At 43.3% G+C, this 16,899-nt stretch overlaps 1 protein-coding gene across 2 annotated transcripts; it reads left to right on the top strand.

Moving 5' to 3' along the window:
* Nucleotides 1-3,079: 3,079 nt before the first annotated feature.
* On the top strand, nucleotides 3,080-8,979 carry LOC123068903 (NAC domain-containing protein 75). 2 transcript variants are annotated; one of them, XM_044491596.1, is made up of 7 exons: nucleotides 3,080-3,234; nucleotides 3,328-3,492; nucleotides 3,637-3,814; nucleotides 4,329-4,918; nucleotides 5,632-5,886; nucleotides 6,948-7,046; nucleotides 8,344-8,979. In XM_044491596.1, exons 2-7 carry the CDS (start codon nucleotides 3,379-3,381, stop codon nucleotides 8,422-8,424), a joined length of 1,317 nt encoding a protein of 438 aa, XP_044347531.1. In that variant the 5' UTR covers nucleotides 3,080-3,234; nucleotides 3,328-3,378; the 3' UTR covers nucleotides 8,425-8,979. The 2 variants fall into 2 exon arrangements, with proteins under 2 accessions (XP_044347531.1, XP_044347530.1); XM_044491595.1 differs by having other exon boundaries at nucleotides 3,634-3,814.
* The last annotated feature ends 7,920 nt before the right edge of the window (nucleotides 8,980-16,899 follow it).

Genomic DNA, 16,899 nt, shown 5'->3' with positions numbered 1-16,899 from the left:
ATTGCTTATTTCCCAAATGCCACGTTTGATGGCACGGTTGGGTTACCCACGTCTATATTGATGAGGATCCCGCGATAAGGGGACACGATCTCTGCTTCGACAAGACGTGCCGATAAAACCGCTTCGCGATATGTGCAGTGGCTGGTTGTGAAAAACGGTTCGAATAATGACTAAACCGTGGTGTGATGTCGTGCTATAAAAAGCTGTCAGCAGATTAGATTTGTGGAATATTATACTCTCTACGGTGGAATGAGGAATTTGTTTTGCAGAGCCGGACACAATTCTTGTGTTCTAAATCTCTTACAAAGAATTCGGAGAAGGAACCCGCCTTGCAATGCCGAAGACAATCTGCGCGTCGGACTCATCGTCATTGAAGCCTGGTTCAGGGGCTACTGAGGGATTCCTGGATTAAGGGGTCCTTAGCCGGACTGTTGGACTATGAAGATACAAGATTGAAGACTTCGTCCCGTGTCCGGATGGGACTCTTCTTTGCGTGGAAGGCAAGCTTGGATATTCGGATACATAGATTTCCTTCTCTGTAACCGACTTTGTGTAACCCTAGCCCCCTCCGGTGTCTATATAAACCGGAGGGTTTAGTCCGTAGGACAACAACAATCATAATCATAGGCTAGCTTCTAGGGTTTAGCCTCTACGATCTCGTGGTAGATCAACTCTTGTAATACTCATATCATCAAGATCAATCAAGCAGGAAGTAGGGTATTACCTCCATTGAGAGGGCCCGAACCTGGGTAAAACATTGTGTCCCCTGCCTCCTGTTACCATTAGCCTTAGACGCACAGTTCGGGACCCCCTACCCGAGATCCGCCGGTTTTGACACCGACAGGTGTCATCCGACTCACTCTTTCTCTTTAGTCTTCTTTGTTTTGCAAGGATCAGGCAAGTCTCGAGCAATCTCTTGGTGATAGACCAATCAACACTGAGGGGCTACTACTGAGAATGTATCGACTCGACTCCGAGACCCTTGCGAGACCAAAGGAAGACCCCTTTCATCAGGCCAAGCCAACCACCTGAGCCCAGTATCCGAGTGGACGACTTCGTCTCCCTATGGTGCTTGGGGAAGATAGCCAACATGCGCAGGGCCTAGACCGAGCCAGCCCGCTGGGACAAGCTCACCTTGGTCCAACCTGAGAGATGTAACCCTAGATTTTCTTGATTATATGAAGGCAAGTACGGAGGGTATGAAAGGCATCCAAAACATTCTAAATCATTCTAGAGCTAAGGTTCTCACCTACCACCATCTCCTTCCTCCCCGCCACCAGGCCGAGAGCTTGCAAACCAAAGTAGCAGATCTCTCTGATGATCCTCCCGATCGTTCGTGAGTACTTGAGCAATACAATCACAAAAGGCAGGGGTCTTACCTCCTCCCGGATGGCATGGACATGGGTAAATTCCCTGTCTCTTGTCTTACCATCTCCATCTACTGCTCGCACCCCCCTTTGAACAAATACGTCGTTGCTCGATGAAACTGCCGGTCTCGAAACACCAATAGTAGGAAGGAGACATACGACGCTTGATATATACATGATAGGCGGCGGACATGACAGGAGCAATTTATATATGGAAACCGCCTTGAGTACTTCCGAGATGGAGGTGGTTTCTGACATGGGTGCCTCCAATGGTGCCATTGGAGCAGAGGTGTTTTTGTTTTGTTTTGTAAATCACCCTTATTTGAGGCGCTATTGATTTTAACACTCAGAACTGCCTCTGTGGACCGCCTTTAGAGTCTACTTTTGTACAAGTATGAGATCATGGCGGGATTTACCGTGCGATGATATCCTGTGCATGGATCCACTTTCCCCATTTGTGTGAGGTTTGTGCCACATTTTCTGGATTAGGCATTTTTTATCCCGTTTCAGAGTGTTCCACTAGTTTTTGTTCTTTCAAAATGTACAACAAAATCTAATCTGAAACGAGTGCACTCTTATTTGTTTGTACACGAGGAAACGTTATGATAAACTTTTGAACACGAAAAAAAACCACAAAACATTATGCAACAATCTAAAATAAGATAATCACGAATCTAAAAAATGACATATGGTAGATACATGCATGGGATGTCACATGTACGGTTGAAAAAACCACTCTCCTACTGTCATGATCTTCTATGGGGGAGGCCAAGCTCCGGGCTTTCGTCAAGGGCCTCTGTGTGGCGTGGGCTTATTTCTGGCCTACTATTCTTGAGGCCGACTTTCTATATATTTAATGTTGTCTTTCAGACGTTCCTTTGATAAAATTTGGTGAGATTTAAGAAAGATGTTTTGGCAGTGATAGAGGATCTGTCAGGGGTTGGAATTATCAAAATCAGTAGGAATGTTTCCCTTTTTGGGCAAAAAAAATCACTAGGAATGTTTAATGGGGTCGTCCATGAGATTGCTATGTTCCTTAAGAGTGTTATTATTATATATGAGTTGGGGTCTGTTGTACGATGTTGCTCCTGCGTGAATGTTATGCTCAGCTATGATTGTCAGAATGTTGGTTAGGTAATATGAGTTGCTTCTAAAAGAATTATGATTGTTGGAATTATGTTTCCGTTTGAGATGCATGGCCATGCTACGGTGCTACCCCTTGTTGAGTCTAGTACTATAGTTGCTAGGCCTATAGGTAGCCTCCATTCGTAGGGGGCTTTAAGCTCGCCCTTCTCTTTTTTTCTTTCTGCGTGTGAGTGAGTGCAGTACAGTGTGTGGAATCTGCAGTAACAGCTGTGGCGTGTGGCGTGTGGTGTGGCGGTACAGCACTTCTTCTTGCCTTTTGCTTTTGTTTGGTTTTACCACCAGCTTATATGCTAACCATCTCAAGTCCCATAAAACATACATACATCAACCCTAAACATCTTACTGAAGATGCTTATGTGCACTGTCGTGCCATCATCTTACAGCAAGCCGTTCCCATTAAAAATCAGTGATAGTTAATCTTACAGCCAGATTAACCTGCCAGCGTGTGTATGCTGCGTACTACGTTGTGCTTGGGTGAGAGAGGAAGAAAAGAGAGAGAAGCTAAGGAGCGGGGCCCTTTAACTTTTCCTCAAGGGGCTGGGTGTGGCTTGAGTTAAAGCGGCCAAGGAAATTCTGCCCTCTCTCCTATTAAAACTGGTGAAAGCGGCAGGCTGCCTGCCTCGATTTTTTCATATCTACCCCCCTCCCCCTCACTCGTCTGCTCTCGATCTCCTTCCTTCCTCGCTCCCCTACTCCCTCCAACTCTACCCGCCTCCCCTCGGTTCGCTCACCGGCTTCAGTTTCTCGCCGTATTTTCGATCTCATCGGCATGGTCCCTCGCGTTCTGAATTCTGCTCGCCTTGGTCCCTTGCAGCGGGCGCATGCATGGACACCGTCTCCGGCGGCTGCGCGTGAACCAGGAGACATGAACAGGGGTCACATCAGCAGCTCGGAGCTCATCGACGCCAAGCTCGAGGAACACCGGATCTCCACCGCCAGGCACTGCCCCAACTGCCGCCACAAGCTCGACTGCAAACCGGTATGCATATGTCAATTTCTTCTTCCTTTTTTGCGTTTTTTTGCACCTCGGTGGTGCTAGCCACTGGGTGCACATTAGGGTTCTTTGAATGGTGCAATTCCGCACATAGTTTTAATGGAATTAACCGATGTCAACTGCAAGAAGGATTGGCTGGGGCTACCGGCTGGTGTCAAGTTTGATCCGACGGACCAGGAGCTGATCGAGCACCTCGAGGCCAAGGTGAGGGAAGAAGGCTCGAGATCTCACCCTCTCATCAATGAGTTTATACCCACCATAGACGGCGAGGACGGCATATGCTACACACATCCTGAGAAACTTCCAGGTGAGACACTGTTCGAGATGGCTAGCTAGATAACTATGCTAGCCATGAACAGAAATATTAATTACACATGTATGTATATTCCTTGCTTTTCTTGCGAACTTTAGCTTTGCTTTCCATGGGGTGATCTGTATATCATATGTTGGGATTATGTATTTCGTCATAAATTGTGAGGGTTGTGGTTCGATTTGGGATATGGCATATATTCCCTCGTTGTTCTTGATGTGCTCTAGCGCCCCCTCTACTCCTGGTGTTCTCCACATGTGCTCTTGGGTATATGCAGAGAGAATTATCATTGTTTATGGAAAGTTGTGCCTAGTCTCTCATATCTCTCTCTCCTCTCTATGTCATGATGGTAAGATGCTTCTGAAGTTTCCAAATAGGTTTCCTTCCTACCTTTTACATGCCTTCTCTTTTTCAGAGGTTTGTTGCATCTGCCAAGAGAACACTGGCCACCCACCCACACACTCGTACGTGCTCACACTGACTGTTAATTTTTGCATCTCGTCATGAGCAGGTGTAACAATGGACGGGCTGAGCAAGCATTTCTTCCATCGCCCTTCCAAGGCGTACACGACAGGCACGAGGAAGCGGCGGAAGATACAGACAGAGTGCGATGTGCATAAGGGGGAGACGAGGTGGCACAAGACCGGCAAGACCCGACCGGTGATGGCCAACGGCCGGCAGAAGGGCTGCAAGAAGATCCTAGTGCTCTACACCAACTTCGGCAAGCACCGCAAGCCCGAAAAGACCAACTGGGTGATGCATCAGTACCACCTCGGAGACCTCGAGGAAGAGAAGGAGGGGGAGCTCGTCGTGTGCAAGATCTTCTACCAGACGCAGCCCAGGCAGTGCAGCTGGTCCGCCTCCTCAGACCGTGGTGGTGCCGGTGGCGCGGTGGCCATTGCCGCCTCCGCGGCAGTGACGGTGCAGGAGCAGCGTATGAGGGACAGCGGCAGCGGCAGCTCCTCGTCGAGGGACCACGAGGCGTTGTCGGCGACGTCGTACCCGGCTGGGTATGCCATGGCGGCCGCGGTCGAGATGCAGCACTTGAAACACTCCGGCGACCATTTCAGCTTCGCGCCTTTCAGGAAGAGCTTCGAGGAGGTAACTAGACATTCTTTCGTCTCTGCATCTCGACATATGGCCGGTTTTCTTAGATCTATACTACTATATGTCGACATAGCTAACGCTGCCGGTAGGTCCAGGAGCACATCATGCAGATCACGCGAAAGTACAGTTTGCTCGGTCCGACCATTCCCATGCACGCACGCATGCATGCCGCTACAGTTTCGAGCTACGGTTATAGTAGATCGATGGTTTCTGTTCAGTTAGTTGCCTGTCGATCGCGTGCGTATGCATGGATGGGCTGCTGTTCGATCGGGTAGCTGACCTAATCCTATTGTGTAGGATCGATGGACTCGCCAGTGTAGAGCAAAAGCTGAGCTTGGCTACATGCATGCATATGCACATCACACAGCATGGGAGAGGGTCGCCGGTCCTTTTAATTAGTTCGAGCCTCACATCATTTTACTCAAACTGCAAGCAACGGTAGCTAGAAACCATCCACACCCACCGTGAAAGCAAGAACTGCCAGCAAGTTTCTTTTCAATAGTTGATAGATGCGTCCCATTCTCTCCTACCTAAGAGAAAAAAGAGATTTCCAGAAAGCTCAAACACGCATGTAACAGCATAACTGAAAGGGGGCACGAATTGATGAGTGAGATATAAAGGAGACTAGCCATGTAGATTTAAAAAAAATGTAAATATAAGAAAAGACGAAGATGCATTTTCGGCATTAATTTCTATGTGTTGAACAGGTTGGTATAGGTGGCGACCAGGTGCCGTCCGATCAGCTTGGGCGATCAGAGCATCAGCAGCATGCCGGCCAGGAACAGCAGCCTCACCGGCCGGAGCTTGCAACGACGGCCGTGCCTGCCACGGCCTTCCTGGTCAGCAGGCCGACAAACCCCATCTCAGCTACAGTTCCGCCACCGTTGCAGCACACTTCTGTAGTGCTGGACCATGATCAGTTTCACGTGCCAGCAATTTTTCTCCACCACGAAAAATTTCAGGTGATTCCATCCTGCTGGTTTGTTTTCTGGCTATAGCTTGTACACATTCATCTGGAACATATGTTGCTTGTTTATATTCTTGAGTGACTGAATTCTCCAACGCAAGAAACCGCCATATATATGAACGCATGTGTTTACTCACATTGAGGAAAAAAAATGTACTGTAACTAGTTATGCTTTTTTTTTTGAAACGGAAGTTAGCTTCTTGTCTACATAAACTTAGACACTTACCATGGCTTGCTAACAACTGAAAAACACATATTCTCCGTCCAATTTAACATCTCTTTTCTTTCTCAAGATTTCACATGAATTTTGTACTGGGATTCTCAAGCTATGTTTGCTAGAGTATATATACTAGTAAGTAATTTCCATATTGTATATAAATTTAACTCCACTTACAAAAGCACATCTAAAATGTCATAAGTAGTCCTTTCGTTTTGCATTTAAAAGGTTTTTTCATAAATTTACACAAATAAACCAGCCTATGTAAAATGGTATTGTTTTTTTAAACATGGGTAGATTGTTTCATAGAATTTCTGAACACAGGCGGTTACTATATATCTAATGTTCATGGTACGGCACACATATGTTCCACCAACTTTATTCCGTGTAATTTATAGTGGAAGATGCATTGCAATTTTTTACAAGAATATATATATATATATATATATATATATATATATATATATATATATATATATATATATATAGGGTGTAGGATACACAATTTTAGAAGGATTCTCTGTGTTGTAGCATATTCAGCTTTCTAGGTTGATTATAAGCATAGCATGAGAAACCACTTGTTTTTTAAAGTACACTAAACTATTGTGCTCTATAATTCCGTCCTTCACGGATGGAACCATTTGGAATTTATGGAAAATGTTTGTTTCATTTAACGATGTTAATGCAATACCAGCTCATTTCTTTATTTACTTTCTAAGTTTTCAGTTAATTCAAATATACTATTATTATGTATATTTACCTTTATAGTCTCTTTACCTTTTTTTCTCTTTACTAAAAGAACGCTTTAGTTACTGTTCCATTCAACATTATTACCACAGAACATGCAACAACAACACCAGCACCAGCAAAAGATTGACCGCAGGTCTGCTGGCTTGGAAGAACTGGTAATGGGGTGCACGTCTACATGCACAAAAGGAGTAAGTAACCTCCATTACTTGTATTTGTTTTGCCTCCTCTGCGTGTATGAAAACCGATAAGAAAAACATAAAAACGCTATATGTTTGCGAGTCCGGACACTGTGGTTTCTTATAATGGAAATCGAAGAGGGTTCTCTCTTTATAAAAAAAAATAAAAAAACCTAACCAGCATGTATACATGTAACCTATGAGCTGCATGTGACCTTTTGGCATGGTTTAAGCTAAGCACATTAATTAGTCCCTAATAAGTTAATCCTCAATTGGTTATCTTGATCCATATGCTCCTAGATATAGGTGGGAAAGCTGCAAGTTGTGTGGTAGAGGGCATAAAAAAGAAAGACTGCCCCAGGGTGGCCTGAGAGGAAACTTCAGTGTGGGGCCTTGCAGTTTCTTTGTCCCCGGGCCGTAGTAGTACTGTGGAACAAGCCCTTCAGCATGACAGCTTTTTATCCCATTTGTTTCCTATTTATAAATTCGCCATTTTAGGCGCTTTTACAGCATGCAAGCCAACAAAATCGAGAGAGAGCTTTGGTGCTGCGCCTAGCTAGTGAGATAGAAGAGACATCATGAATATATGCAAACAAGGACCACCCTTTGCTTTGCTTTCGAGTGCATGCCAAAGGGAAGGGGTGCCCAAAGACCAACGTAAAAAACAAGGCCATACTTTCCTGCTTTCATCACCGTATAGCTAGGCGAAAATGAGAGCTTTTACTCCGTGTCGGTCGCCCGGCCTTCTTGTGTTATGTCCTAGAGTTGTTTACCATTATCTCTTGTCAAAAGAGCAAAGTAAAACGGAGCACTTGTTCTTTCTCTCTCTTTTCCATGAACCGATTCACATTGAACCATGCATGCATGAACTTGCATGGCATTTGTTATCATTGATCCGTTCGTTTTGTCCTACTACAGTTCATGGAGATAGTCTTGTCAAGGTATCAACTCAGATATAGAGTACATGGTTCTTGCCTGCAAACTAAAAAAATCCACCCCCAGCCCCCACCACCACTACCACAAAGAAAAAACTGTAATTATTACAACAGAACAAACTGCTTTCTTATCTCTCACGTGTAATCCAGCTCTGCTATGTATCTTTTCTCACTTGAACCTTCATGTCTTCTGGAGCTTAAATGTCTATGCTAGACAGTTGGATCCATATATTCACAATGTTGATTATTATTTTTTGTATCCACTGACATGCATGTATCCTGCTCTCATTCAAGTGAAGTAGCTTTCTCATTTGAATCAATGTTGCACTTCACTGGGCTGTTCCTTTTTGACCACTTTCCCTATTCTACCGCAGGAGGCTTCGATTCCTCACTCCCAAGAGACAGAATGGCCTTACCCATACTGGCCTCCTGACAACCAAGATCATCATGGATAGTAGCAACAAGACTGGTAAATACCAGATTAAACAAAAGCAACCACGACCTCTTTCTCTAGCTAGTATGGTCTCTCCCTCCTTGAATATACGGGACTGCGTTCTTGGAGAATGCACTACTGTTAATTGGGAGAAGAACCGGGAGATCTCATAGATCTTGCTCTGTCAATGGGGGGAAAAGGATACAATTTAACTTTGCAAAGGTGTTGAGGGAAAAGAGGAGAAGAACGGTTGGGGGAAAGGTATTGTTGTGCTGACATCAGAATGGAGCCTGATCGAAGCATAACTAATGAACCTTGATCCAAGTTTGATTATAAGCACATCATCGTTTGTCACAACCTTTGATGTGCATTAGATATTTTTCAATTGTAAAAAGTAATACTGTTTGCATGTACATTAACTTTGTTTTTCCGCTTAGTTTGAGATGCCTTCTTTTTCTTTTAGTGACGCAAAAATTGTTTAGTTTTAATTGCTTACTGTTACTTTACTTTGTAACGAGTTGGATTTACATTCCAAATTGTTTTCAAGAAATAAATTTATGTTGATATATATTGTTTATGCTGACTTATGCACAAATAAATGTTGAAAATCCTTTATTTTATTTTAGCGCTCCATACATGTACAATATGTATGTCATATACTTACTGTTGCACGCTAATTTGTTGTGAACTGAACTCTAATCTCTACACTAAAAACTGTTCTTATGCATATCCGCAAAAGGCTGTTAACTCATTATTAGTATTGCATGTTAGATTCGGCAAAACAATAATTTAGGGTTGGTCAAAAGGTATTTAGTTGGCCATTATTTTCCTAAAAATATTGTTAATTCAGTGTTATATTACATGTTATATTCACAAAATATAAGCATATAAGCAACAAAAAAACAGTAATCTATAGGCATCCCATAACCCCATTCAAAAAGGAAGGAACACCATGAACTAACTAACACTGCTTTGCTCTGTTCTAATCTAACTAGAGAATATATATGTGGTAGTTTCATACAATTGTGTATTTTATATCTCATTAATATAATATGTGAAAGTTAAGCTTGTTCTTTTGTTCCATGGAGTATCATATATCCATTGTTTTCTTTAGTGTGTAACATGAATATAATGTTGGAAGGAAGGTGCTATATATGTGCTTGTTTTAAGGATGTAGCCTGTGTGGCATATCATATCCATGGATATTATTTATTTATTTATTTATTGACTGGGAACTGTAGGGAAAAGCCCCACAGCATATCAAAACTTTATTCAAAAAGAAGGGTACAAAGTACAAAGATTACAAGATGTAACCAAACGGGCTAGCATCTAAAAGAAAACAAAGAAAAAACAAGCACATATAGGCATATGCATATTGTGCAAACATTCGAGAAATATAGGCATATGCATATTCCCTTATTTTGTCTTCTTGCTGCATGTAGAGCTCCCATGGAATTCTTAAGACCAAGCAGTTGATACCATTTTTGTAGATCAACACCAAGTTACTAAATTTAATACAACCCCAGACGGTAGATATAAAGTGTTGAGGAATCAAGTTACATGCAATGAATAAAGCAAGAAAATATAAATATAAATAAATAAACACCATTCTGAACACCGAGTCCTTCGCCCGTCCCTTGCCATCGGACAGAAGAAGGAACAATTTCTGAAAGGAAGGCATGCCACTAGAGAATGAGCATGCCTTCCTCTACTCCTAGTTGGCTAGAAACTGACACAAAGTCATTTGTATCCACAATCAAATAATTCCCCTGTCCTCTCGCACTATTTTCAAGGATGCCATCACATCAAAATGCTGGGCAGCTCACCCGAGAGCAGCACATGAACACTCATGGACTTGTTGCCAAGGGGGAGAATGGCGAGCACGACTACCACACCATGCAAGCTACCATGGACATCGATGCCACCCACGGCACAACTCACCTAGTAAGCCACAAGCTTGAGGGCGAGAACCCAAAAGAATACATGTCAAGAAAGGCCAGACATCACTACAAGCGTGATAGGCGAGAACAAATAGAGACTCCGAGCTCTAATCACCACCACCATGTCACTGCGTCGGAGAGCCGAACCCTTCCCCTTCTCACCCAGTACCCCCCCCCCCCCCACTAACCCCTAAGAACAAGGAGCACCCAATGATGGAGAGCACAACGAGTGAAGGAGGGCATTGTACCCACGACGAATTACATCCCCTTGAAAACTAGACCAAGCCAACACCAGCTTCCATGCATCCACATAACGATTCTCCCTTGCCCCGCGGTCCTAAGACGAAGCCTCCAAGCAAGGTATGAAGCTTCACAATCCAATATATTATTTAGAAAATTGGGTGTATAAAAAATGACTAGGGTATACAATGCAAGTTTTCTCATCATCCTAAATCCAACTTTTTTTGAAAATTTAATGAGTGCCCAGCTAAGGTATACAACCTGCCAAAGAAAAATCTAAGATTAGGTGAAAACAAAAATGGCTTTGAGACTACACAGTGCGCACAAAGTGTCATCATCGAGCATCGAAAGCCAAAGAGTTGTCATATATTCCCATCAGTAAAAAAACTCTAGTGTTTCACGGGCATCATTGGGTGCTTGAATTCATTCAAATGTATATACATTTTATGGAGTTTTTTTTAAGAGAGAAGACCAAGAGTGGACAATATATGTCCAGAACATATGAAAGGGAATAGGGTAAGATGGAGAAGATTTAGTGACAGATAAGGTAAGAGGATAATAGGAAAGATAAGAATAAAACATACAAGCATGCATCCTAAAATTCTAATATATTCATGTCAACATTACAACATGTGGCAGTTGTAACATCCATACCAAAATACAAGAAATCTATTGCAACATTCATAGCAAAACATCACGAACATATATAGCTATTTATTAGCAACACCAACATGATACCTAGCAATATCATATAAGATGCAAAATCAACATGTAGCAATTGTAACGTTCATAGAAAAAACATGAACACACATATATAGCCATTCCATAGCAATATTATGTAAGATGCATAGCAAAATCCACTACAACAACAATCACACATCCATACAAAGGAAACGAGCTCATCACCATGACCGCTATTGCAACCAAAGAAACTGGTAATATCGTCGGGTCTACAACCGCGCATGCACAATGGGGGAAACCCGACAACAGGGCAGGGGCACCACAACAACAGCACCACAATACCGATGTCGGGTCTATGACCGCACATGGTGGCGCGGGAGACCTTGTTGACAGGACATCATAGCACCACCACCACAGCGGGACAAACTCGGGAGGTAGGTGTTGTGGCTTGACGCACTGATGGATGGAAGCCAACGGCGCAGAACAACAGGGATAAGGCACTATAGGACGACACAGACAATGACATCATGGCAAAGAGGAAGCATCGCTCGGGTAAAGGAGACGAGCATGAGTCTATGACGATGCACATGGAGGGAGAAGCAAGGATGAAGCACATTGCGGCAAGGAGGCAATGTACAATGCAGTAACGCGGTGACAAATAGAGATATGTGTGACGGATTCATGGCGGGTGGGAATGGAGCGAGGAGAGGGAATGTTAGGGAGGGTGCGGTAGCGCCGAGGGGGCGGCCGAAAACATGGAAGACACACGCGAGAGGCAATCAGTACAGGATGGATGTGATGCAGAGTTAGGGAAGTGGGATGGGCATTGCAAAGTTATAAAAAACCATGTGGTGGTCATCATAGATCGGTCGCTAGGTTGGGTTGGTCAATAGTGATGAACCACCACCAAGCAGCCAAACTTTTCGATCGATCAGTGATAACCTCGGTAATGATTGCATTATCAGGGAGTGGGTGAACTAGTCATCACTGATCGGTCAACTCATGGCCCGTCAATGTTTACATGACAACACAACTCAGGCAAGGTCATTACTGACTGGTCATGGCAGGCCCGTCAATGCTAAGCTTCACCACTAACGGGAGGTCACTGGTCACTCGTTGATCGGTGTTGAGGTGTTAGTCTTGGCACTATTTTTAGTAGTGTTGATGCTTCATTGATACCCATGTTGCTAGTTATATATATGATATACTAACTAATTGTTCATGTGTTGCAATGGGGGCATATATATTTTAGTGGTTCATATCAATTGTGTCTCGCATACACCTTCCACCCACTATCTCTGCCTCCCCAATCCAGTCTTACCACCTATGTCAATGGTTCATCCAGTCATAATCCACCACTGCCACCCAAATACATTTTGGATCTTAAACACATAATGTTGTAGTTGCGTATATGTCAATATTCCAAGTAGAAGAAAAAAAATGTAAGAGGTCATTGATATCCATTTAGCCTCTCCACGACGGTAGGACAAAAGGAAAACTTGAAGACATAGGAACCTAATCTTGGTCTAGCAAAAGCAAAAACAAAAGTGGAGATAACATGAGCTTACAAGTGAACCTGAAGATATGATAGAATTCACATAAAAAAGAAAGTGTGCCTCTTGAACAAGTCATGATGAATAACAATATTAATGAAATTCATAGTTAAAAGCTTGGATAACTAGTTTCCTTGACTATATTTCATCAAGATTTACATTTTACATCATCATTCTTGCTAGTGTTTGCATAGAACATTCGCATTCTCATAATATTGATGGATCACTAGGGCTTGCCAGTACTTGTAAGAGGTAGTACTATCAAATACTCCATATACTATGTTTTATTTCCATATACTATGTTTCTATGTTACTAAAGGAAGGAGATATGCCATCGGACAAATAAATTGGAAATAAATCAGTGGGAGTACTACATTTCCAATTTGCCAAATGAAAAAAGATTAGCTTCATATGACTTGTGATAGCCTAGCTTAATAGAGATGATAGACTACTCATATCAACAAGGAATTCCTTCTTTTTTGGAAGCCCATTTGGAAAGAACTCGAAAGCTAAACGTGCTCAGCTTGGAGCAATTCCAGGATGGGTGACCGACTAGGAAGTTAGTCATAGGCGCGCATGAGTGAGGAAAAAGGGCATAGGAAAGACTAGTGTTGATCTGTTTGGGACAAGTCTAGAGCCAGGAGTAACGACCAGTAACCGGCGAGTGTGTCGGGGCATTACAAGTTGGTATCAGAGCCAGCCCTCATGGTTACACGGATATTTGTGAGTCAGGTGTGCGGTCATGTTGTGCATTGATAACCCACAAGTATAGGGGATCATTTGTAGCCTTTTTTAGATAAGTAAGAGTGTCGAACTCAACGAGGAGCTAAAGGTAGAATTTATATCTCTTCAAGTTCTATTGACCACCGGTACAACTCTACGCACATCAACATTTACTTTACCTAGAAACAAGTAATAAAACTAGAAGTACTTTGTAGGTGTAAACGGATATGTTTGCAAGGTAATAAAGAACATGGAAATAAAAGTTAGGTGTTGTTTTACTAAAAGAACAATTAAGTGAAGGAAATATGCCCTAGAGGCAACAATAAAGTTATTATTTATTTCCTTATATCATGATAAATGTTTATTATTCATGCTAGAATTGTATTAAGCGGAAACATAATACATGTGTGAATACATAGACAAACAGAGTGTCACTAGTATGCCTCTACTTGACTAGCTTGTTGATCAAAGATGGTTATGTTTCCTAACCATAGACATGTGTTGTCATTTGATTAATGGGATCACATCATTAGGAGAATGATGTGATTGACATGACCCATTCCGTTAGCTTAGCACATGATTGTTTAGTATATTGCTATTGCTTTCTTCATGACTTATACATGTTCCTATGACTATGAGATTATGCAACTCCCGTTTACCGGAGGAACACTTTGTGTGCTACCAAACGTCACAACGTAACTGGGTGATTATAAAGGAGCTCTACAGGTGTCTCCAAAGGTACATGTTGGGTTGGCGTATTTCGAGATTAGGATTTGTCACTCCGATTGTCGGAGAGGTATCTCTGGGCCCTCTCGGTAATGCACATCACTTAAGCCTTGCAAGCATTGCAACTAATGAGTTAGTTGTGAGATGATGTATTACGAAATGAGTAAAGAGACTTGCCGGTAACGAGATTGAACTAGGTATTGAGATACAGACGATCGAATCTCGGGCAAGTAACATACCGATGACAAAGGGAACAATGTATGTTGTTATGCGGTCTGACCAATAAAGATCTTCGTAGAATATGTGGGAGCCAATATGAGCATCCAGGTTCCGCTATTGGTTATTGACCGGAGACGTGTCTCGGTCATGTCTACATTGTTCTCGAACCCGTAGGGTCCGCACGCTTAACGTTACGATGACAGTTTCATTATGAGTTTATATATTTTGATGTACCGAAGGTTGTTCGGAGTCCCGAATATGATCACGGACTTGACGAGGATTCTCGAAATGGTTGAGACATAAAGATCAATATATTGGACGACTATATTTGGACACCGGAAAGGTTCCTGGTGAGATTGGGACAATACCGGATCACCGGAGGTTATCGGAACCCCCCGAGAGGTATATGGGCCTTATTGGGCCTTAGTGGAAAGGAGGGGAAAGGAGCAAGGGAGGGGGTGCCCCTCCCCAAGCCCAATCCGAATTGGGAGGGGGGTCGGCCCCCCCTTTCCTTTCTCCCTCCTTCCTCTTCCTTCCCTCTCCTACTCCTAATAGGAAAAAAGGGGAGTCCTACTCCCGGTGGGAGTTGGACTCCCCCCCTTGGGCGCGCCACCCCCCTTGGCTGGCCCCCTCCTCCACTCCTTTATATACGGAGGAGGGGGGCACCACATAGACACAACAATTGATCCCTTGGATCTCTTAGCCGTGTGCGGTGCCCCCCTCCACCATAGTCCACCTCGATAATACTATAGCGGTGCTTAGGCGAAGCCCTGCGACGGTAGAACATCAAGATCGTCACCACGCTGTCGTGCTGACATCACTCTTCCCCGACACTTTGCTGGATCGGATTCTGGGGATCGTCATCGACCTGAACGTGTGCTAGAACTCGGAGGTGCCATAGTTTCGGTGCTTGATCGGTCGGGCCGTGAAGACGTACGACTACATCAACCGCGTTGTTATAACGCTTCCGCTATCGGTCTACGAGGGTACGTGGACAACACTCTCCCCTCTCGTTGCTATGCATCACCATGATCTTGCGTGTGCGTAGGATTTTTTTTGAAATTACTACGTTCCCCAACAGTGGCATCCGAGCCAGGTTTTATGCGTAGATGTAATATGCACGAGTAGAACACAAGTGAGTTGTGGGCGATATAAGTCATACTGCTTACCAGCATGTCATACTTTGGTTCGGCGGTATTGTTGGATGAAGCGGCCCAGACCGACATTACGTGTACGCTTACGCGAGACTGGTTCTACCGACGTGCTTTGCACGCAGGTGGCTGGCGGGTGTCAGTTTCTCCAACTTTAGTTGAACCGAGTGTGGCTACGCCCGGTCCTTGCGAAGGTTAAAACAACAGTAACTTGACGAACTATTGTTGTGGTTTTGATGCGTAGGTAAGAACGGTTCTTGCTCAGCCCATAGTAGCCACGTAAAATTTGCAACAACAAAGTAGAGGACGTCTAACTTGTTTTTGCAGGGCATGTTGTGATGTGATATGGTCAAGATGTGATGCTATATTTTATTGTATGAGATGATCATGTTTTGTAACAGAGTTATCGGCAACTGGCAGGAGCCATATGGTTGTTGCTTTATTGTATGCAATGCAATCGCCCTGTAAGGCTTTACTTTATCACTAAGCGGTAGCGATAGTCGTAGAAGCATAAGATTGGCAAGACGACAACAATGCTACGATGGAGATCAAGGTGTCGCGCCGGTGACAATGGTGATCATGACGGTGCTTCGAATATGGAGATCACAAGCACAAGATGATGATGGCAATATCATATCACTTATATTGATTGCATGCGATGTTTATCTTTTATGCATCTTATCTTGCTTTGATTGACGGTAGCATTATAAGATGATCCCTCACTAAATTATCATAGTAAAAGTGTTCTCTCTTAGTATGCACCGTTGTGAAAGTTCTTCGTGTTGAGACACCACATGATGATCGGGTGTGATAGGCTCTACGTTCAAATACAACGGGTGCAAAACAGTTGCACACGCGGAATACTCAGGTTAAACTTGACAAGCCTAGCATATAACAGATATGGCCTCGGAACACGGAGACCGAAAGGTCGAGCGTGAATCATATAGTAGATATGATAAACATATTGATGTTCACCGTTGAAACTACTCCATCTCACGTGATGATCGGACATGGTGTAGTTGATATGGATCACGTAATCACTTAGAGGATTAGAGGGATGTCTATCTAAGTGGGAGTTCTTTAGTAATATGATTAATTGAACTTAAATTTATCATGAACTTAGTACCTGATAGTATCTTGCTTGTCTATGTTGATTGTAGATAGATGGCCCGTGTTGTTGTTCCGTTGAATTTTAATGCGTTCCTTGAGAAAGCAAAATTGAAAGATGATGGTAGAAATTACACGGACTGGGTCCGTAACTTGA

This window comes from Triticum aestivum, chromosome 3B (assembly GCF_018294505.1).
Source record: "Triticum aestivum cultivar Chinese Spring chromosome 3B, IWGSC CS RefSeq v2.1, whole genome shotgun sequence".
NCBI lineage: Eukaryota > Viridiplantae > Streptophyta > Magnoliopsida > Poales > Poaceae > Triticum > Triticum aestivum.
This window is presented reverse-complemented; position numbering and strand designations above follow the sequence as displayed.